General features: G+C 44.4%; 1 protein-coding gene across 6 annotated transcripts in view; it reads left to right on the top strand.

Moving 5' to 3' along the window:
- Nucleotides 1-276: 276 nt before the first annotated feature.
- The window catches only part of PPP6R3 (protein phosphatase 6 regulatory subunit 3), a 53,351-nt gene continuing 30,835 nt past the window's right edge, over nt 277-22,792 (top strand). For 3 of the 6 annotated variants that reach the window (XM_064163091.1, XM_064163090.1, XM_064163087.1), the window contains exon 1: nt 21,761-21,779. In XM_064163091.1, the coding sequence (XP_064019161.1) occupies nt 21,768-21,779 (12 nt within the window). In that variant the 5' untranslated portion in view covers nt 21,761-21,767. Of the gene's footprint in view, nt 370-21,686; nt 21,780-22,792 lie in introns of those variants that run through there. The other 3 variants (XM_064163089.1, XM_064163092.1, XM_064163088.1) reach the window with 3 other exon arrangements.

The following is a 22,792-nucleotide window of genomic DNA, read 5'->3' as shown; positions in this document are numbered from 1 at the left end:
TTCCCTGTTGCTAAGCCGGGAAGGTGGGACGCAAGATGCACCCGCCCCGTGCGCTGACTGGCCAGCAGCAGGCCCAGGGCTCGCCCCCACCCCCCTTCCACCCTGTTGCAGTCGCTCTGCCGAGTGACTGATGTCCGCCAGGCTGCCAGTGAGAGGCCGAGCTCCGCACAGCACCCAATAGAAAGCCGCGATCCGAGGAGGAGGGCGGTGCCGCGGCGGTATGATTGGCAGGCGGGGCGGGGGGGGAGGAGGGCTCGCAGGAGCTGATATGTCCGCCATCTTGAAGCGTCGGTGATGGTGGCGAGCGGTGCCTTTCCTGCCTGAACTGAGGCAGCCCGGGGCCTGCGGCGGGGCTGCGCGCTTGCCGAGGTACGGGCGGACAGCAGCGAGCCCTCCCTGCGGCCGCTTCGAGGGAGCCCGCGCTTCGGTAGCGGCTCCCCTGCGGCGGAGCAGGCCTGGTGCCTTGGCGCGGGGGGCTTTGGACGTGCCTTGGGTGCCGTGGGGCCGGGGCCTGGGGAGGACTGCTGGGGACTGCCGTGTGCGGTGCACCCCTCGCATATGCACCGCTGAACCAGGGGCGCCCGGGCCTGGCGCGGCGGGACGCGGCGCGGCTGCGGGGGGTTGTGGGCCTGGGCGCGGCGAGGAGGGCCCGGGCCGCGCCGGGGAGAGCCCTGCTCTCTCGTCGTCTCTTTCTTTCCGTGGCCGTAACGCTGACTCCTCGCAGCTGCCTCCACATTTCTCCGTGGCGTCTGTGGCGCTCCGTCCCCGGCGGGGAGCCGTCTGGGAGCCGGGGAAGGGCGGGGGCGCAGCGGCCGTACCGCGGCAGCTTTTGGGCGCGGAACGCTGGCGGCCTGGTGAGGTGCGGAGCGGGTCGTGGCACGGCTGGGCTTGGTGCGCGGTGCGGTGTTCCCCGGGGGACCGGAGGAGCTCTAAACTGGGTGAAGTGTTTCGTCGGAATGGGGGAAGCCGTTTTCACTACTCTCTTCTCTGGCTGTCACTGCTGTTGCTGTAACTTGCAGAACTTTATTCTGGCTTCGCTGTTACTTCTCTGCCTCGCTCTGCGCTCAGCTGCTCTCAGCCTTGCTAATAATTGATGTTGCGTTCAGTTTCCTTCTTTAATATCGGTTCCTCTGAGAACGCTGGCGCTTTTTTTGTTATTCTTTGGTTTTGTTTGATTGGTTTTGCTTTTAATACTGCGTCTTTCAAGAACGATACTTTTAAGAGCAGAGTAGTGTTTGGGTCAGCTTTAACCGTTCTTAAGTACATGTGGCAGAACGACTTGCCTTAGTTGCTTAAGAACTTCTCGGAGAGTGACTTAGTTTTCTAGTCTTGTCTTGTAGGACATAAAGGCTAAAGTTCATCTCAATCAGGATGCTGTTTAAATTAGCACAGTAAATCACTGTGGCTGTTTTAAAAACGTGTTCTGAGTGAAAGAGTATAGAAACCTTGTGGGTGGGTAGCTTTAGAAAGTGTGCCTTGTGAGATGTTGACAAGCCGAGAGAGGTCTCTTACTGTTACCGACATTACTTGGGTTTAAAATCATCAGTAGAAGGAGTCAACAAGCGTTCTAACAGTGGAACGTGTGTTTGGGTTTGATGTTGGTGGATTTTGTGGGGGGTGTTTTGTTTTAAATTGGTGAATATTAAGCTAGTCTGAAATTTCCAGGTAGTGTATACAAAGTAGTTTGTGAACTGCATGTACACATGTGCTGCTTCTCTCTCTGGAGTGCTGAAAGGTGGACAATCTTCCTGTAGCAGTACTTCACATTACTGCAGTTACACACTGGCGTTGCAGTGTGTATTTTCAATACAGTCTATTAAGATTCTGGGGTCACTTCTCTCTGTGTTATGTTTTCAGTAGCGAGGCAGGGACTAACTGTAGCTTGGAAGAGTCTTGAATATACACTCATTAAAGAACATTACAGAATTATCATTCAGTATGTAATTTGCTAGTAAGACTTCATCCAAACGTGGTTTGTTTGACAGTTTGTAGTTCTCGGTACTTGTTTAAGTTCACTTAGAGTTTGTTTCCTCCATGCCGAATACTGCTTGAGGGTCGCTGATATGAATTGTTTTCTGTGTGGGAAGCAGAATGTGTATGCAGTATCGAGGCCTGCACTTTGAGTTACTAAAGGAATTTATCTCCCACTACAGTACTTTAAATTGGCTAGAGGAACTGCTGCGGTCTCTCCAGCAGTGGTGTATTGTAACTTCTTTGCAAGCACGTTAGTTTTAGGTGGAAACTGATGTGACTAATGTCTTTGGATTCTCTTATATATAAATCCACTAGCTGCTATTATTGCCTTATGGAATTAAGGATATCAAATATTTTGCCTGCAAACTGTTCAGCCTATTTCTGTTACTTGCTGAAGTGTGGAAATGAGAGTTTGATTTTGAGCCCCTTTCGCTTGCAGTGGACAGAGGTGAAGCTATCACGTGTACACCAAGCAGAGAATCATGATGTTTTGAGAGTGAAAGTCCAGTGAACTACCAGAACAGGATCTGAATTAGCAGAATTAAAGCAGAAAATTATAGATGTGTGTTTAGTAATAACAGGTGGTTATAGAGGGAACTGTTATGGCTCAACAGCTTTGCCTCTCTACTCAGTTTAAGCTTGAAATATGCTTACTGTGAAACAGTGAAGAACTGCCTAAACCCCAACCATTGTGAGACTGAAACAGAAGAGAGAAATGCTTTGGAGAACTGTTGGGTCCACTCTTCTTTCTTTCTGTTGATGTCCTCGTTCATGGAAGTGCTTAAAACACTTTGAATTCTTTCCTTTGTATCAATATATTGAAATAAGATATTTTGTGGCTTCAGCCTTCCATCACGCTGCATGGTGTCTGCGTAGGCAGGTGTCTTACCTATTCACTTCTCGTATAACTGGGTTAATTTATGACCTCTGCAAGTTAAGGTGGAAGCCATGGCTTTTCTGCTGGTGTAGAAGTGGCACTAGTGTGAGCATGGTGATGGATTTCTGTAGTGCAGTAGGGTGTCTTAAGTCTGCTGTCTAGATTTAGCTCTCTGTGTTTAGCAGTAGTGTGTTATTTCAAAGTAGATACCACATCCATAGAGTAAAACACCATATGTCTGACTGGGTTGTCCTAAGAGCAAGGTGTAGACCACTTTTTGTTTTGGCAAAACATTCTGCAGGGATGAATGAAAAAAAAATCGATTCTTTCATTGTGTCAAGTTGGAAGAAGGGAGCAAAGAAATCCATTTAGTTATCATGTTTGATCCAGGTGTGGTTTGAGGTGGAAGGCAAGCCTGAAAGGTCAGTCCAAAAAAATGTGTAGTGGATAAGTATTATGTCAAAAGCTCTGCATAGCACACTTAATTGTTGGTGTATCAGGGTGCCAGCATCTGTTTTAGAAACCATATGCTACTAGGCAACTGGAGGAAAATGTTTTTTCTGCTCTTGGATATTGCATGCAGCTGGATTGCTAGCTAGGGACCCCTCTCAGGAAATAGGATAGACTGAGTTGATAAGATTGGGAAGACATTTGGTACAAGCTGTTAACAGTTCACTTGTTTATGGCATAGTTCCTCTCACAACATTTGAAAAAAAACAGTCTGTTGCTGTAAAGTAGAGGAGTTCTCATCACCTCTCTTTGTTTAATAACTTCCATAAAGTGCCAGGGAGTTTTTTAGAAGTGTGATTTGGATTGGATGAAAAAGTTCCCACCCAACTCTTGTACAGTCATCCCATAATCCTGTTAAATGGATGTCTGTTTTCTTCTTCCTTGGGACTTAAGAACTTGGAGTGCTCTGTGACAGAATCTATACAATGTGTTGTGGGCCAGCAGTAGAAAAGGACCTCAGAGTACTGCAGAGTTCTGATATACATCACCACTCCAGAGTCTTGGGCATGCTGGCAACATGGATAAGAGAGCATTTAAGAAGCTGGTAATGAGGATTTGATTAAAGATGTGAAGTGAGGCAGAACTGAGTAAGAAGTGTGTGTATGCACTGCCCCATAGTAAATTTCCTTGGAGGATGTTTTGAGAAGATTCTTGCTTCACTTCAAATGAAGTGATTCCAAGTGCTTATCCAGTGTCGAATTGTACATCTGCAGGGGAACAGAGTACGTGGGCTAGTGGTCTCCATCCTGAGACTTCATGGTCTTCTGAGATGTGAGCACTGACAGCCCATAGGCCAGCTCTTCCGAGTTGTGCCAAAAAATCCTTCTAAATGTGAGGAAAACTAAAACTATTTTATGATAATCAGGCAGGTCCTGGGTGAGCCTTGTGAAAGAGCCATGTGATTTCCAGCTTGGTAACACAACATAGTTGGATTGACAGAGGGAGCCCCCTTTTAAAAATTTCTTTTTAAGAAAAGCTAGTAGCTGGTTTCTGACCTTAGTAAATGTTCTAGAAGGTAGCAGTTCCAATACTGAAAGCATTCTCCTTGTCACTAGGATCCAAGTGAATCGTTTGCTTATTTTTCTCCCTGCTAAGCAGTGGCACAGCCCTCACCTTTACTGTCCATAGGCAGAATTTCTGACTGGATCTGGGTGTATGAAGTAACATTCTGTTGTCTTCAAATTCCACTTCTAGAGGTTTTTGGAGTGAATCTCATTATTTCCTAAACTACTAGTAGAGAGGAAGAAGCTTTCTGTAAATGCATGTTGTGAGCATCTGGAAGAGCAGAACATAAGACTCTAGGCCTCAGTTGAGTGATGCACAGCTCTCACTTGTAGAGGTGTCTGAATTGATAAATCAAAAGCAAATGAAGTGCTCTGGTGTTTGCAGTGACCAGAAGTTAGGCTGAAGTGATGATGAAGCAGTCAGTTCTTGATTTTGGCTGCGACAACCAAACATTTATCAAAGGACTCTCTCTATTTTTAACTTGATGATGGGCTCTCTGTTATAGCTTCAAGACGCATTTAGTGGTAAGATGTGGTACACTGAACATTGTATTTACATGGAATTTGTCTGATAAAGGAGGGGTGGTAAAGTTAACACTGCTGAGAGATCTGCATTTCTTAATAGTTAACATAAATTAATTGTGTATTTTCACGCTGCTTGCCTTTACTATAGTGATCACTGTGTGCATTTGGTTTTAACAAATGCTTTGGAGAAGGGAAGTGGAAGATTTAAAGGCAATGCAGGTGAAAATCCAGTAGTTGCTGAATGGTGGTGGAAAACCTGCTGTACAACTTGTCAAGCTCTGCAGGTTGTGGGACACAGTCTCAAGTTGTGCCGGGGGAAGTATAGGCTGGATGTTAGGAGGAAGTTCTTCAGAGAGAGAGTGATTGGCATTGGAATGGGCTGCCCAGGGAGGTGGTGGAGGCACCATCCCTAGAGGTGTGCAAGAAAAGACTGGATGAGGCACTTAGTGCCATGGTCTAGTTGATTGGATAGGGCTGGGTGCTGGGTTGGACTGGATGATCTTGGAGGTCTCTTCCAACCTGGTTGATTCTATGATTCTATGAATTCCTCTCATGCTATGTGTGAGTTGATAATGGCTTTCAGTGCTTAATTTGAACTGTAAGATACTTGTAAAACTTTCTGGTTCCTTTTGGCATTACTGAGGCTTCTCTAAAGTTATGGGATGTCTTTCCATATTAAAAAAAGTATTTATTTTGCCATCAAATTATGAAAGCTTTGCCCACTCGTCTAGCTTTATTGTGGTGTGGGGTTTTGTTTTGGTTGGTTTGTTTTTGACTAGTAATACCAGCAATATATGATTGAGAACTAAACTCTCTCAACCCTTTATAAGTGTTTGCTTCTGTTTAGTAGCATTTAGCAGTTGTGCCAAGTGCAGTGGTTTTATTGATATGTTTTTTCTCTCCTGCTGGACTGAAGTATTGCTTCTGGTGAGAGGTTTTTAAAAACAAACCAGCCACACATAGCTTGCCTTGCTTCAAAAATGCAGTTTATAAATACAATTTAATCCTTTAGCTTGCCAGTTACTGAATAGGGAGTTGAGTTGCCAGACTGGAATTGCAGAGATGGGATATCAAAGGCAGACCAAAAAAAAAAAGTACAAATCTGAATTCTCTTCTGTATGTGGGTGTCTGTGGAAAAGGATTTGGAGTTGGAAAACCCCATAGGTTGGTTGATAGCTTTCATAACATGGAAAAGGCCTGGAGGTGTCTGCTATCTCTTTCTAGGAAGCTGGCTTCTTTTAAGGATGTAGCAGAAAGCCATGATTTATTTACTGGTTGTACAGGTAGGATTTTTTCTTTGAAATACATTGGTCCATTTTTCCCATTCTTCAGACTTGGGAATTCTGAAGTTCAGCTTACTCTAGCCTTAAGCCTGGGGCCTAGAGTGCAGAGGGGCTGATCTTTTCCACACCAATGATGAAGTTACAGCTCCCTGTGCAGCCAGTAATGGAATTATTAATAGAAGACTTGTAACTAGAGTGCTGACCTCATCCTCAGGACAGGGAGGAATTACAGATCTCAATGGCTGTAGCTTTTAATTCATAGAAAGTGAAGCTATGTGAAGATTTAAGGTCTTCTCTGGAAAAGTGATGCTGTGTAGTGGAACTACTGAGCAGCAGAATGAAAATAAAAATGGTAAATGTGTTCTGCTCTTGAATTTTTGGAGAGACTGAAGGGATATAAAGTTTTTTGTTGCTGTAGGAAAAAAAGCTCAAGCAGCAGTCAATGAACCTGTCTTCCTCAGAGCTAAAATCAAACTGGCAGTTGAAAATAAAGGAAAGTTGGAAAGGAAAATACAGAAAGTTCTTTGGCTTTATAGTTTACAGGTGGCTGAGCTGCAAACAAAAAAACAGAGTTTTGCTTCTGAACTTGCAAGCATTTCAGACCAAGTTAGTTTCAGTGCCACTTTCTGCTCTGGTGACTTGACTTAGTTGAATGGTAGTAAAACTACTTGAAAAGTCTGTGCGGAGCCCCAAATGTTACTTAAAAGAATAGAAGACGTAGTTTTGGGTCTTAAATTTAACTTCTAAGCTTCTGTTCAACAGGGTGTTGCTTTTTAGGGCATGTAATGCTGTTACAAATACAGGACATTCACATGTCCAGCTTGCTTTGTTTGCCACATCTTAAGAGAACACGTAAGGCACAGAAGTATCAGTGGAGGTTTGGGTAACTATGGTTTGCATTAATTATAACATTGTTTCATTGTTTTCTAGCTAGTGACACTTCTTGCTGAGATCTGAGACTTGTTGCATTGTGGGGAAGCTGTTGAAAGACAGTGGATGGAGAGGAGGAGTTCTGCCTCTTCACTGTGGTGAGACCTCTCCTGCAGTGCTGTGTCCTGGTCTGGAGCCCTGGACACAGGAAGGACGTGGACCTGATGGAGAGAGTCCAGGAGAGATGAAAAAAATGACTGGGAGGTTGGAGAACCTCTGCTTTGGGGACAGGCTGAGGGAGCTGGGGGCCTTTGGTCTGGAGAAGAGAAGGCTCCAGTGAGAACTTAGAGCTGCCTTTCAGTACCTAGAGGGGCTACAAGAAGGCTGCAGAAGGACTGTTTGCAAAGGCCTGCAGGGACAGTATCAGGGCAGTGGTTGCAAACTAGAGCAGAGCAGATTGAGATTGGATGCTAGGCATAAATTCTGCATCATGTGGGTGCTGGAACACTGCAACAGCTTGCCCAGAGAGGTGGTCAAAGCCCCATGCCTGGAGATATTCCAGGTGAGGCTGGACAGGGCTGTGGGCAAGCTGCTCTAGTGAAGGATGCTTCTGCTGAGTACAGGAGGCTTGGACTGGATGAGCTTTGGAGGTCCCTTCCAACCTAGGTCGTTCTATGATATATTGGTAGCTAGAAAAAGTACTTGTAGGAGAGAGTGGATGCTAGAAATACCTGGTGAATTGCTGTGTAGCCCTGACTTGATGGGCATTAAGAAAATGACATGAGAGGCAGTTGAAATAATAGTCATTCCACAACAACATTTGATCCCTAAACTGGCATCCTGCTTGGACGGTGTGTTTAAACTGTTTGCATGTGTATATTAGTGCAGTTGTGGTATTGCACAGCTGATGATCTCTTTGGTGTAGAGATTTACAAAAGTAATCTCCCTTGAAAAACAAGTTTCCTTTTTTGAAATTGTGGTAGGATTATATGAAATTTACCAGACCAGCTCAGACATCTTGGAAGTAAGATAAAGCTATATTTTACAGCAAGTTGTCAGACCCCACCTGGAGTACTGTGTATGCTTCTGGAGCCCCCAGCATAAGAAGGCCATCAAACTGTTAGAATGAGTCCAGAGGAGGGCCACAAGGATGATCAGAGGGCTGCAGCAGCTCTGCTATGAGAACAGGTTACAAGAGTTGGGGCTCTTCAGCCTGGAGAATAAAAGGCATTGAGGAGACTTTATCGTGGCCTTCCAGTATCTGAAGGGGACCTACAGGAAGGCTGGGGAGGGACTACTGACAAGGTCTTGTAATGACAGGACAAGGGGTAACGGGCTTCAACTGGCAGAGGGGAGATTGACACTAGATGTTAGGAAAGAATTCTTTGCAGTGAGAGTGGTGAGACCCTGGCACAGGTTGCCCAGGGAGGTGTTCAAGGGCTGGTTGGATGAGGCCTTGAGCAACCTGTTGTAGTGGGAGGTGTTGGAACTGGATAATCCTTGAGATCCCTTCCAACCTAAACCTTTCTATGAAGTTTACAAGCATATATACAAACTATATTTATGTGCATTTACAACTATATGCAATTACCTACAATCTAGAAATAATACAGAAACCCAGTCCCCACCCTGGACAAATAAATCCCAGAAGGGGCAAATGCCACCTTCTCTCCCTTCAGACAGAAAACCAGCAAGATCTCACATGTTACCTGGTCAGTCAAGGTTAATATTTAGTCATGCACAGAGGAGCAGTGGAAGACGGGGAAGGCAGAAGGGAAAGGGAACAAAGAGTGAGAAATCGTTTACATGTTGCCATTTTATTCCTCTTAGCAAACCAATGAATGATACAGACTTTATTAGTATTTTTACAATCAGGGCCCTGCTCATTCAGTCTGTATTCAAAAGAATGTTCAGAAATGTTCTTTCTTCTTCATTATTTATAACCAAAATAGATCATTAGCTCTTAAACTGCTACAGAAATGCTACAAAAGTTGCCTTGTGGTATGCCACTTCTAACTACGGTAGAGTAACCAATGTACTCCTCTCACACTCCAGAGAAGCATTGAAGTAGGCTTGGCATTTCCATATAAAACTTAGGCTTTTTTGTAAGCAGGATGTGTGTTGCAGTGGAAGAAGGTGTCTTCCTCTGCTTGCCAATATTGATTTGATTTTGTGTATTTTCCATCAGGGGAAGAGTTTTTTGGGGAAGGCATGCTTCTGCTCAGTGAAGGTGCCAGAGGTGTCTTAGCCTGGAAAAAATGGTGTAATTGCAGTGTGCATGGTGTGCAAGGAGCACAGCATGGCAGAACTTGGGTTGCTGGAGCGATTTGCTGCATAGTTGGCAAGGGAGTGGGGGAAGAAAGATGACATTGACTCAATAGCCACTTCAAAGTCTTAGATGAAGAATACCTTCTCAATGGGCTTCTGTTATTTTCCAGGGTTTCTAGTTTATCTTTGTAACTTATTTTTGTATATACCTAAATAAAAATGGTAGTTGTTGTTTGAAGCTATGTAGATGAGAGTTGATGAAATCTTCTCATTCAAAGCAGTCTTCTCTTAGTTTTGTATGCTGAGTCTCTTGGAAACCTGAAGCTCACGCCTGAGTCTGCAGTTTCTCTCTGTAGTGCTAAGTACTCCTTGTTTAAGGTGTGGCAGGGGGCTTTCCAGCACTTTGTATTACAAAGGACTGTGGCAGAAGGCTTGTAATCTCTGATAATAAAGATTATCACTTAATCTTTGCGTGATAAGGTAGCCCAACTCTTTGGCTAGTTTTCTTTTCAGCACTTTGTTCTCAAAATCTCTGCAGAGTTGTGAAAACCTGAAAGGTGTGGAGTATGCTCTGCAGAGGCAGGGACAGTGTTCTTACTTGGTTCAAGACTCAATCAAGGCCAGAAGTTAGGTGCTAAACTGGGTGAGATTCCAGGTGGCACAAAAGCATTTGTCTAAATGCAGATACCAACATTGGGTAAGCAAGTGTGGTCACTTCCCTTATATCCAGGTAGTGCTATTGTATTTCTTTCTTCCTTTGCTTGACATTGAAATAACTTGCTTGAAAATCCAGGTACTGTAGAAATAAACATTGATTTGGCTTAAGCTTTTTGGTAAGTGAAGTAATCATTAGTAGTCATTCTCCAAGAGCAAATCAAGCAACCCCAAGTATTTAAAGATAAAAAGAGGAAATAAAAACCTTAAGGCAATAAACCTGCCCAGTCTGTGAAGATGTTAGGGTTTCCAGCTTTCAGTTTGAAAAGCAGAATGTGTTAGTGACCCTGCCATGCTGGGAGATCAGTAACCAGTGTTTGTGTGCAGGGTGGCTTGGTTACTTCTGGCAGGCTTTGCAGGGTATGATACCACAGAGGTCATGGGTTATATATTTAGTGACTCAGTTCTTGATGTCCTAATTAAAAGAACAGTCCTGCTTGGCATTGTGTGGCTGTCAAGACTGGCTTAAATATTTCTGTAGCTGTCAGTATCAAGAAAAGCTGAAATATGATCTCAGCCACAGCCTCTAAGTAATGCAATGCAGGTAACCTGTGATGGACATGCTGGTTAGCTGAAAAACAGGTCTCCAATGAACCTTTTAGGGAAAGTGAAGAGTCAAGCAAGAAGTGACAGAGTCTGGGGCTTTGTTTTCAAACTAGTGAGGAGAGGTGTGCTGCTGGACCTTGTATCAATGAACAGAGAAGGTCTGGTTAGTGATGTGGTGGTTTGGGACAGCCTTGGCTGTCGTCATCATGACATGAGAGAGTTTGGTATTGCATGAGGAAGAAGCAGGACAGTAAGTGTGATTGCAGCCCTGGGCTCACCATCTCAAGAAATGCAGGAATATACTGGAGAGGGTCCAGTGGAAGCAGTGAGGGTGATGAAGAGCTTGGAACATCTGTCTGATAAGAAAAGACCTGTAGCTGTTAAGCCTGGGGAAGAGGAGGCTGAGAGGGAGTCTGATGAGTGTTTACAAATATGTTAAGTGGTAGGTGTCAAGAAGGGGCCACTGTCCATTCTGCGGTAGAATGGATACAAACTGGAACTCAGGAAGTTGCACCTCAACATGAGGAAATACTTCTCTGTTGTGAGGCTGCTAGAGGCCTGGAGTAGGATGCCCAGAGAGGTTGTGGAGTCTCCTTCTCTGGAGACTTTCAAGACCCATCTGGATGTGTTCCTGTGTGACCTGCTCTAGGTGACCTTGTTTTTGGTGGAGGGGTTGGACTCCATCTCTGGAAGTCCCTTCCAACCTCTACTGTTCTGTGAGGTGATGTGTTCTCCGAATTAAGCCTTGCATGTCTTGTTCTTACTTCTCATCAGATCTTGCAGCAGGACTACGGTGCTATAATTTGGGGCAAAGTTGGAAGCAACAAAAATCCTTGTTGTCCTGTCAGTAGTGGTGTGTTCCCTCACCGTGCTGACCTTGGTAATGGACAAACCCTTTCAGCTGTTTCTGCATGTGAACTTGTAAGAAAAACTCCTTCCCTTCTCCCTCCACCCACTGCCTTTGACACCTCTTAAAGTATGCTTGACAGTCAGAAAAGGCTTGACAGAAGTGTGGCTGGTGCTAGGCAGCCAACAGGGAGGTTAGTGCAGGGCTTCTTTGCAGGGCCAGTTTAGAGTCCTGTAGCACTCCTGTCAGACTGGATGGGTTGCAGTCCTGGTGCTCATTCAGAGTGTCAGTTCAGCATCCAAATGTGCCCTCAAAGTTGGGTGTTTGAAGCAAAGTATTCAAAGTTTAAGTCACAGCGTGAGTGAGTTGCTTCTGAGTGCTTCTGCAACAGCCTTGGTTGTGCAGATTTTCTCCTCATCAGCAGTTAAATGAGAATTCAGGACTGCATCAGCTGCACTGATTCCTTTACCCTTCAGCTAGTTCCAGTCTGTCAAATTCATGGTGATAGGCATTTGAAGGCCGGGTTTCTTATCTTTGAAGACTATCCATTCAAGAGTTACTTGAGGACGTTATTGGGAAGAGAAGGTTTGATTAACTTCTGTAGTAAAAGCCAAGACATAAGTGTAGTAAGGAGAAAAGTTTATCTGCATTTTTCTCACCAGATATTTGGAGGGATGGGGTAAGGAACAGTGATTTCAGTCTCTGTTCAGCATTAACGTTGAATAGCTTTGTATTGCTAGACTGTATCTTTTCTTGGTAATCTTTCTGGGCCCATAAGCCAGTGAGAAGAGGGGAAGAAATTATCTAGTTTGGATTTAAGGTTGTATAAAAGCACTCACACTTGTTCTGAGTGCAGTATGTGAGGTTGGAGAAGAGCCTGGAGCAGCTGGTCTGAGGGAGCTGGGGATGTGCAGGCTGCAGGAGAGGAGGCTCAGGGCAGAGCTCATTGCTCTCTACAGCTGCCTGCACGGAGGTTGGAGCGAGGAGGGGGCAGCCTCTGCTGCTTGGTGGCAAGGGACAGGAGAAGAGGAAATGGTTCCAAGCTGCGGCAGGGGAGGCTCAGGCTGGCAGGAGGAACTATTTCTGCCGTGAGAGGCTTCTCAAAGCTTGGCACAGGTTGCCCAGGGCAGTGCTGCAGTGCCCATCCCTGGCGTTGTTCCAGCAGCCTGTGGAGCTGGTGCTGAGTGCCATGGTTTGGTGCTGAGCCTGCGGGCTGGCTCTGGTCTCTTCTCGCAGGTAGTTAGCCATAAAACAAAAGGAGATGGCCTCAAGCTGCAACTGAGTAGGTTTAGGCTGGGCATTAGGGAAACTTTTTTCACTACAGGAGTGGTCAGGCTGCCCAGGGAGGTGTTGGAGTCACCAACTCTGGATGTCTTTAAAAGTTGTTTGACTGTGGTATAGGGTAAAGTTGTAGAATAGGGATATTGGTTGAACTTGGTGATCCTGAGGATCTTTTCCAACCTGAATGTTTTTGTGTGGGTGAGTCTGGAGGGGTCTTCCAACCAGACTCTTTTTTTCAGTGCAAACCAATGTTGGATAACAACTTCATTTCAGATGCAGCAGGTGCTACAAGTTGCTGGTTTGAAAGCATGTTGCACTACTCAGCAACTTGCATTTCTCTCACTTTCTCTCAAGCTGCCTAAGTGTTGCATTGGTTTGCTCTATAAGCAGACGGATGTACTTGGTCCAGTGTTTGGGCCAATAGAAATGCATGGGAATGGTTTCAAAAGTAGACATGTCCCAGCCCAAGCAGCATTAGTGTAGTGTGTATAGTCCTAGTTACGTTAGCTGGGCACATAGTGGCTATCTTCTCTAGCTGAGAAGCATGAAGTTCACTGGGGAATTCTGGAGCTTTACCATGCTGTCCTTCACCTGAATCCAGTATACCATCTATACCACTGCATGGAAGTCATTCTTTAAATGAAACTTTCCTCTTGTAGATTGAGGTGGACTGAATGTCCTGACTTAACCAGAGCAGGCTTCTGTTGAGAAAAGCTTTCCCAGGATATGCTATAATACCTGCACTGTTAGTAGCTTATTAATAAAACAGGAGTGTAATCAGAATTTTCCTATGTAATCCCACTGTTGAATTCAAAAGCTGACTGTTCTATTGCTAAACAGTGGTATTTGGACATGAAAGATTTCTGCTCAGAAATAGAGGAGTAGCAGAAAGACAACCTTCTGTGGAGAGTGAATATAGTGGTTTTCATTCGGGTGGTTTACTGGCGATTAAAACCTCTGTGGACAGAATCTGAAGAGTTTGTAAACTCTCTTCTTGGAGTGCTTTAAACTAAGCAGGCTTATTTTGCTTCTGTGTGGCATAGCTGAGGAGGTGATGTTCTCTCCCTTCTTTGAACGCTGCTTGGAAACGTAAGAGTGCTTTTCAAATGCAGAAATGATAATCGAGGGAACTTCTGTAAAGCAAGCTAAGCCAAGGGAACTTTACTTTCTCTGATCTTGTTAGTTACTTGTCTCAGAAAGGGTTGGCAAATCTACCAGACATGTAGACTTGAGGCTCTATGGGCGTGTGACCTTTGGAAGTGTTGTGGCCGATGTACTACGTTGAGTTTCAGGTCATGGGCGTGTTGTTACTGAATAGCCTTGGAGAAGTTCGAGTTCAGTGTGTGTAGGTTAAGGCTTGGAGTCTTTGTGCTGTTGTGTATGAAATGCAGGTGTGGTGGCGTTTGGTTCCAGAACTGCTGGAGATAACAAGCAGCAGGGTATTTGAATCCACAAAACTAATAAAGCTAAGGGGGGAAAAAAACCCAAACACTTTTTTGGATGATTGTTTATTTCGAATTTGAGAGTTTCTTTTAGCCCAAGAGGAATTGATTTGTATATCTTTAGTTCCACAGAGGCTATCAAATCACCTGCAAAGATCAAGAAGCAGCTTTGAAGACATCTTATCTTTAGTAGAGAAGGTGTAAAGTTTAAATGGTTCTTCTCTTCGGCAGAGTACTTGAAGTTTTGAGGGGGAGGCGTGGTTTAGTTGTGGGGATTTCTGTAGCTGAAGCTCTGTGTGACAGAGAGCACAGCTTTTCACCTAGGGAGGAGATAGTCACTGCCCTGAATTTGCTGTAGTTGCTGCCTTTCTTTGTTGCTAGTGCTTCCACTTCTTTTTTTCTATACGACACTACCGTGTTCCTGGAAAAAACAAAAGTCTGTTAAAAAGGCAAACGAAGGTGTGGGGGTTTTTTAATTGAAAATTAATCTTACAGCTGCCAGAAATGGTTACATCAGAAGGAAGCATCAGTTGATAGATAGGATGTTTTTTCTTGTCAGTTTGGTGTTGCCCAAAACAGAAGCAGTAATGTCACTCTGAAGCCAGTTGTCTGTATCTGGTTAAGCCCTTCCAGTGTAAAGCAAAGTCACACTAAAGCAAAAGCAGAGATCAGCTTCGTGATGAACTTCAGGTGACCGACAGCAGCTTTAAACAGCTGGTTGCTGTGTACCTTTGCTTGCGAACTTTTAAACAGATCTCAGATTGGCTTGTTTATACAGACATGTCATCGCAGTGGGTGTTCTTAATGCTTGTACCTTTAATTCTGTGTGACGTTGTTTGTAAATGAGGTGTTAACAAGAGCAGTTAGGAGCATAGAAAAGACTGTGGTGAAAAACCTCTGAGGGGTGTTTCAGATCGAAAGCTGTTAGGGTGCCTAAATCATAGAATCAATCAGGGTTGGAAGGGACCACAAGGATTATCTAGTTCCAACCTCTCTGCCATGGGCAGGGACTCCCCACCCTAGATCAGGCTGGCTAGAGCCTCTGAAACTGCTGATAGTTTATAGAACAAGCAAAACCACTGTGGAACCTGACATGAACCCAGCCTAGTGCAGGCCGTACAGACAGGTTTATCTCACCGAGGCACTGAAGTTTCTCCCTTTGTCTCCCAGAAATAAAGGGGAAGGTGTTTCATTAAAACTGGTTTCAAAATAAGGAAGTCTTTCAGATGATACTTTACTGTTTATTCTTGGAGAATGCTGCACTGAGCTGAAACTTTCTCCCCAGCAAGTTATTCCCTTCTTTGGCGTCTTATTCCCTGCAAAGCAATGCTGAGTGTTGATCAGAGCCTGTTAACCATGTGAAGTTATGAAATACTTTTTTTTTTTTTGTCGTTGTAGGAAGAAATCTGCTTCATCTAATTCAGTCCTGCTAATATTGTAGATTGAAAGCTATTTCTTTTCTATTGCCAGGATACCCTGTAATGGGCAAGGAGCCTGAGAGAATACAAAGTGTTCTGTTTTGTTAACTTTAAAAAATTTTTGTGTTTACCAGGTAAAAACTATGAAACTTCACCTACAGCAGTGCCTTTAGCTTCTGCGTCTGTAAAACCTTATCTTACATTTGAAGTAGTTCCTGAATTCCTTGAAGTATTTCGTGTCCCTCGTGTCCGCTAAAGGCTTATTCTCTGATTTCTTTAGGTTCACAATCTAAGGTCCATCTTCTAAGCTGCTCTTCCTCCTGCAGTCCAGACTTTGTGGCCATTCTTTCCCTTTCCTTAAGGCTTCTTCTGGCTCCTTCCTAGCTGGCTGTTTGTAACTTTGTTTTTTAACCCATTCTGCTGCTGTTACACTGTCTGCCTGGCTTTGGGAATCAAGGGTTATCTAGAAACACTGTTGTAGTTAATTCTATTTGTTTTACATGGAACATTTTTTAAAGTGTTTTGGTTTTGTGCCAGGAGGTCTCTCTGCTGTCCAGCCTCCAAGTCTTTGGAAGACTTTCAAAGCAAATGTGTTGATGAACTGACATTAGGTATGAATAACGTTGAGGTTATCATATTCAAGCATGGTCATACTGTCTCCTGTGGTGAAGTTTTTGGTACTAAACTGCATGCTTTGATGTCACATTATCTTTTGGGGAGCTATACATTGTTTAGCTTGCTTTTTACATCTGCCTTTCTCACTACACAGGCATGTAATTTCAGTTTTGAAGATAGAGTATTCAGAATATTAACAGTCTGAGTTCTGTGACCAGTGAACGCTTTAAATGTGTAAATCTGGCTGTTGAAGTGGAGTTACTAGAAAATAATCTTTTCTACTCGGGCAGTGTCTCACTTGTAGTTATTGCAGGTAGTTAAGATCTGTATTTATTAACACTTATTAACTTAGAGCAGGAATTGACAAGGATACGCTTACTGGTATAAAACTGCTCTTGTGACTTCATTGCAAGCTGTAGATTTCAACTGATTTTTGTACTGCTGGACGGTTGTGACCTGTTCAAGTTGGAGGGATTGGTTGTGTTTGAGTAAACATTAACTAGTTTGGCCTCGTTTATGTACTTCAGCAAGTCAAAGTAATTGATTATTAGGGCATTCAGCCATAGTGGGGAGTGTGTGTGTGTGCATTTGATGGAGATATATTATATAAAAGATTACATATTTATAGGCCTGACCTAGATAGAGGTGCAGCTAATGTGCATAAATAGAGTCAACAAAACAGTTGCTTGTGCTGAGATGCAGTGAGTGAGCCTGCAGGACAGCCAGGGGTGGAAGCAGTGCCTCAGCTAGTGCTAGATGTGGAGGCTGAGCTGATGTTAAGATGCTGGCCAGGTGCTTCTGATGCCTCATTGATGGTGCCATGAGGGGGAGCCTGGTGCAGTGTAGTGCAGAACAACACACATCCATTGTTTTTTCTTCATCTTTGGATGGAGCCACCTCCATGGGCTCCACACCATCAAGTGCAGTAAGCCATGGCCATTGCTGCTGTGTGGCTGATGGTGCTGCCCTGCCTCCCTGGACACTGCTTCCTCTGCAGCTGTCTGCCTTCCCATACAAAACCAGGTGCCCATCTTGCTGCTTTGGGACCTCTGTGTTCAGTCCTCCATGCAGTCTGAGAGCCTTGAAGCTTGGTGAATTTTGGACCAGCTGCCTGGGTCACCCTAAAAGGTACTGATACTTCATGATATCAGGAGGCCACTGTGATGGCCCCATGGTGCCAGTTATGCTTATGGGACTTGAGGGAGGGTGTAGCCTGAAAGAGGCCCTCCCGTGGCAGTAGGAGGGTGGTAGGGCAAAGCTGAGTGCTCCTTTCTTGGGGATTGCTCCCCTGTGCCCCTCTACTGTCTCTTTACCTCCATGTGTGCACAGACCTCCCCAGATGAGATGACAGCAGCTATGTTGCAGGAGGCTTGGGGTTCCTCAGTGCTCTCCCACTGACTCAGCCTCCTGCAGGCAGTGGCTGAGGGGGAAAGCATCCAGAAATCCTGAGGCTGGAAGGGGAGGTGCAGCACGTCTGCACAAGGTCTCCCAGCGCTCAAGGCAGGAACTGTGGGTTGGTCTGTTTCCCTTTAAGCACCTTCCCTGGCTTGCCGTGCCCTTTGGAATGGAAGGAGTAGCACTGGAAGTAGGGGTTGCAGTATGTATTGAACTGCTGAGGCAAACATATTGGTATCTTCTGTTCAATTCCGTCCCATTTCAAACCACAAAGCTGCTGTCCTCCACAAAGCTACTTTCAAACTTCACCAGCTTCTAATAATAAAAGTCTTAACTGTTAGTGTCAGTAGTGGAGTATTTCTCAAGATCATTTCCACAACTACTGAACACTGTTCAGATACTGAAGGGACTGCTACAGCTTACTCTGTTCTCATCAGATTTTTGTTCTGTGTGAACTTGCTCTTAGCATTTAGTTCAAGAAATACAGAAACTGTACTACAAAAACTCTCCTGAATGACTGCTTTTATTATTTCTTTTTTTAGTTTGTGATTACTGGATGTAATGTCAAGTCATGTGGTGAAATGAGGCACTGGAACAGTAACACTTTCTAGCTAATAACACAGCAAACCTCACTGCTTTCACTTAAAACCAGTTTACTTTCAAATAGGTTTCTGGGTAAGTATGATCTGTTGGAAGTGTTTGGAAATACAGCTAAAGCAGAGTTGATAGCAGAGTTCTTATACTACTTAAAAACTGGGCAATTTTAATGGGATGGAAGACAAAGAATTCCTTATTTGTTTTCCCCCTGCACTCTCGGTGGAGAAGCAGCAATGTGCGTTTGTTGTATGTGAGATTCATTCTTGCGTGCATCAAGTGGGGAGTTCAGTTAAAGCATAACTGGGTGTTGCTGCTGCCAAGGGTCAGGGCTGGGCCAGCCGTAACAAACACTGACAGATACTCTTCATGAACCCTTAGGCCTTCTTGAAGAGAAGAGAAAGGGAAAAAGAGGGAGTGCCTGATGGACTAGGAAAGAAACTGAACCATCTGGGATGGGAATGGGAACGATTCAATGGAGTAGAGACACAAATCAATATGGAACTCAACCCCTGATGGTGATGACAGCACCGTTAGCACCACTGATACTGGGGGCAGGCACTGGGCAAGTCCAGGACTTGACTTAACATCAGACAGGAACTGGATTCGGAGATCAGAAGGGATAGAGTCCTCCTGAGGCACAGGATATTGAAGCTTCATCCTGGTGATCCCTCAGCTTTCTCCTGAAGATGCCATCCATGGGCTTCAATCCCTTGGTAGGCAGTTGAGGGTCACTTGTCCTGTCTGATTCTTCCCACAGGTGCTGCCTTTGCTTTCCTCCACCACAGAGTGGGGCACAAGCTGTGGCAGTGCTCTTGGTATGCCCAGGAGCAAGTCCAAGCCAGAGCCTTTCTGCAGCCCTTGGCAGGAACTGTCTCCGTCAGCATCTCCCTGCTAGCAGCAGCCCCTGGCTGTGCAAAGCTGCCCTGAGCTGCAAAAAGTGCCTCTGAGCTGGACAGGGCCAGCACTGAGCAGAGCTGGTTCTGGTCTGGCTCACACCAGGAGAGCTATAAATTGCTGTAACTTTATGGAAGTGAACTGTTTTGGTTAATATCTTCAAGGCAGAATGCAGCTGTCTTCCTCTTCTTGCAGTTTTCTGTTCAGCTTGCCCTTGATTGCAGGCTGAATGTGTAAGTGCTTGATTTCCCACCTAATGGCCCTTGGAATATTTCATGCTGTGGGGAGTCATGCCTCAGCCTGCAAAAGACAGGCAGCTTTAGCTCTGGCTGAGCAAAAAGAGGCAGTTTCAGTAGCAGCCACTGGAGTGTCTCCTCTGCCAGTTTGGGAAACTGGTAATTCTGTTTAGCTCTACCACTTTCTGAGATGTGCCCTTGTGCTTGGCTTTGAACAGGTGGTCCATTTCCAGTGTCAAAATGAGCACTTTACACAGCACGCTAGCACTTCTAATCATGGTCCTTTGGAGACCAAGAAAACTGGAAACTGATTAAATGCATTTAGGGACTAAATGGTTGAGGTTATGTGAAGCTGGTAGAGGATCATGCATAGCATTTTAAAGACATCTGTTAATACATTCAAAAGTTGATATTGGTAAATTCTCTTTTAATGATAGAAGCATAAGTGTTGATAATTATTTTGTCCCTCCCCAGCCTCCTTCTTTAGATGTTTAGAAGCGTTGGAAATGCTTTTATCATTAAGAAACGTAGGACCTGCTTGAAAACGTCAGGTGGCACCAGGGACTGTTGATGGTTGCATCCAGCAAATCCTCTGCCAGTTGCTACACTGTTGAGAGAATTTGTTTTGCTAAAATAAGCTACGCAATTTAGGACATGTTTAAGTGGTTGAAAAAGTTTGGTGGTACAAAAGGAACTCTTCATTGTGCACTTGAAGCTACAGTAAGAAAATATGCTGGTAGGTGAAACTGGCTGTTACCTTCCGTCTCATTTTTTACTTGTTAGAACTCTTTACATTCCTCAGACTTTCAGGCATTAAAACATCTTCAGCTTGGTACTGATACATGTTTTAAAATGTTTCTATTCCCTGAAAAGACAGCTGGGTGTTGCTGTGAAATCTGTGTGTCTGCTTTTAGCATCCTGTTATTAGGTAGAACATGCTGCTGCTGGCTAGCCAAGGTCCTTGGTGTTTCCTTTCTGTGCTGATCAAGGTAGCTGTCAATACTCAGGTGTGTCAGGTACCTAGCTGGGAGTGACTCCTTGCAAGGTATGTTTCTCATAGCTGTTTTATTTTAAACATGATGCTTAAAGGTTTAGCTCAAATAGTTTTGTTGTTTTTTGAAGGGATTTGTGAGTGCTCTCAACTAAACTTTGTTTTGGAAGAGGTTTGCTGCAGAGGGCATTGCCCCAAACTAAACATCATGCTTGTCTAACTGAAAGTCACAGCTTTGTTTTGTGGCTTCAAATCAGGAATGCCTGTATTCAGGAAGGGACTTTGACAGTTAGGCTGACTTCAAGCTGTGGAGAATCTTACTGAGTGACTGGTAGTAGCATTTCCTGATGGAGTCAAGCATCGGACCTCTGTAAAGAACCACAGACTAGCTACTGCTGAACAAAATGCACCTTGTGTAGTTCAGCTGGAGCAGGCAGAAGGCTTCAAGGTTTTGCCTGGTCCAAAAGGATCAGTTCTGATCCTTTATTTCTTCACTTCATCAAACAACTCAAGTGAGAATTTCAGTTGCCCTGTCTGGGAGCACTTGACAAGCATTCTTCCTTGTGGTGTGCTGCGTGCTTTACTTGTGGATTCAACTCGGGTCTTTACTATGTGGAATGTTACTTGAGCATTCATTCAGAGGAGAAATTTAACAACACTAAAACACAAAACAACTTTTCTGCATGATAAGTGTTCCTTAGGATCTTGAGTTGTCCTAAGTTTTACATCAGCAAGTTTGTGTAATCTTTGAGCTGTACCTTTGGTGTGAATCAGTTAGCATTGCTTGCTGGGAGCCGTTGGAAGTTAAGGAGAGCTAATTCAAGTTACAAAAGACAGTTGTGTATCTGCAGCAGCCCCACCATCTTCAAAACTATTTTGCTTTCCCCATCTGGGAGTTCTTAGTAGTATTCTGGGTTGTTTTGCTTCTTGCAGTATGTAATTTTGGGCATGTCTTGTATTTGCACTCTTTTGCATCTTGTGTTGAGTCCAAGTGTTGTGATTTTTTTTGCTGGTATTGGCGGTGAAGTTGAACTTTGGGAGTGACACAACCTGATGTGAGGAGTTTGTCATAGCCTTCCAGACAGGAAAGTTTCAGGAGCATCATTGCTCATTTGTGGACACAAGGCCTAATTTGGATTAGAATTGGAAGAAAGCATAAAGATAATTCAATATTTGAGAACTGCTGGGGTCTGGGAGGGTGGGCAGAGCAGCACACTGTGAGCAAAACAATGGCTTTGGGTTTAAAGCTTTCATTGAGGGCTGTGGGAGGCTGATTCTAGGTTTATCACCAGTGATCACACCACAGAACATTCTCTTTGGTGTTGCAGGACTTCCCGTTTGGCACCTTTTATGTTGTTTATTTTTCCTTGTTTCAAAGGACCTGGGCTCCTGTTGAAAAGTGATGGAGTAATCTCTGGCCGGCACCTGAGATGTTGAGGGAGCAGCCCCTGGGAGAGCCCTTGTGAAATAACGCAGTGCCATGTTTGCAGTAGTATGCCTCTTTTTTTGTTGTTGCTCTTTTCCTTTCTCGAGTTTCTCTTGAGATAAGTAACTGAGGAATGCATCAAAGCTGCTGAAATGAGCTGCAATCACATCTGCCATGAGCATTGGTAGTGGCTACTCGCAAAGATGCCACTGCCACTGATTGGGGCGAGGGGAGGGATTTGATCTACTTTCTAGGGGCTTGAAACAACCCTGAAACAAAAAATGTCCTGTGACTTTAATAATGCACTGGTTTTGCTTGCTTACAGGAAGGCTGTGTGTAGGCTGAACACCCACAAGCTGGTGTTTTTAATTACTTGGTATAATTTGATTTAAGATCAATGATGAGATCAGGTGTTTGGAACCCTAGTTGTAAGTTTACTAATACTTGTTTGTAAAAATTAATTATTTTAACCATTTAATCCTTGATGGAATCTCAGATGATTTTAAGTACTAATACTGCAACTGAAATTACCTGCACCTTCTCCTGATTGGTTTTGACTCTCACATCTTTAAGCAGAAAGCTCTGTAATCTAGGGACAGGTCTGTAAGCAGCTGCAAGCATCCATAAGACTAAGCACAGTGAGGTGATCTTGAGTGGTCAGTGTGTGATAGCAAGTGAAAGCTCCTCTCCATAGTGAGTATCCCAGGCTTTTTGATCTTTAGGCCAAACCCTGGAAGCCTTGCTAGTGAAAAGGGTTGAGCTGGATCCTTGGTCTTTAGTATCTGTTTCGTAAACTGATCAAGTACCAGGTCTGATGTTTTGCTGTTCCAGGAGCTGTAATGGGCACGCTGAATCCAGTTTAACTCAAATGTGTGCCTCCTGCTGTGAGCTCTTTAATTGCATGGGGATTGGAGGGTTCTGGTTTAGGTTTTGCAAGTTTTTGACAAAAGCATTTTGATTCTTGTCTTTAAGTTTGTTTCTGCACACAACCTGTAGCTTGCAGAAGAGTTCTCTCTGAAATAGCATTATTCCCTTACAGTCTCTCCAGTAAGGACATGTCCTCACAGCTGGTGCCACTA

The sequence above is a fragment of the Pogoniulus pusillus genome, chromosome 24, assembly GCF_015220805.1.
Source record: "Pogoniulus pusillus isolate bPogPus1 chromosome 24, bPogPus1.pri, whole genome shotgun sequence".
Lineage (NCBI taxonomy): Eukaryota > Metazoa > Chordata > Aves > Piciformes > Lybiidae > Pogoniulus > Pogoniulus pusillus.
The sequence above is the reverse complement of the archived record's forward strand: the minus strand, read 5'-3'. Positions and strand labels throughout refer to the sequence as shown.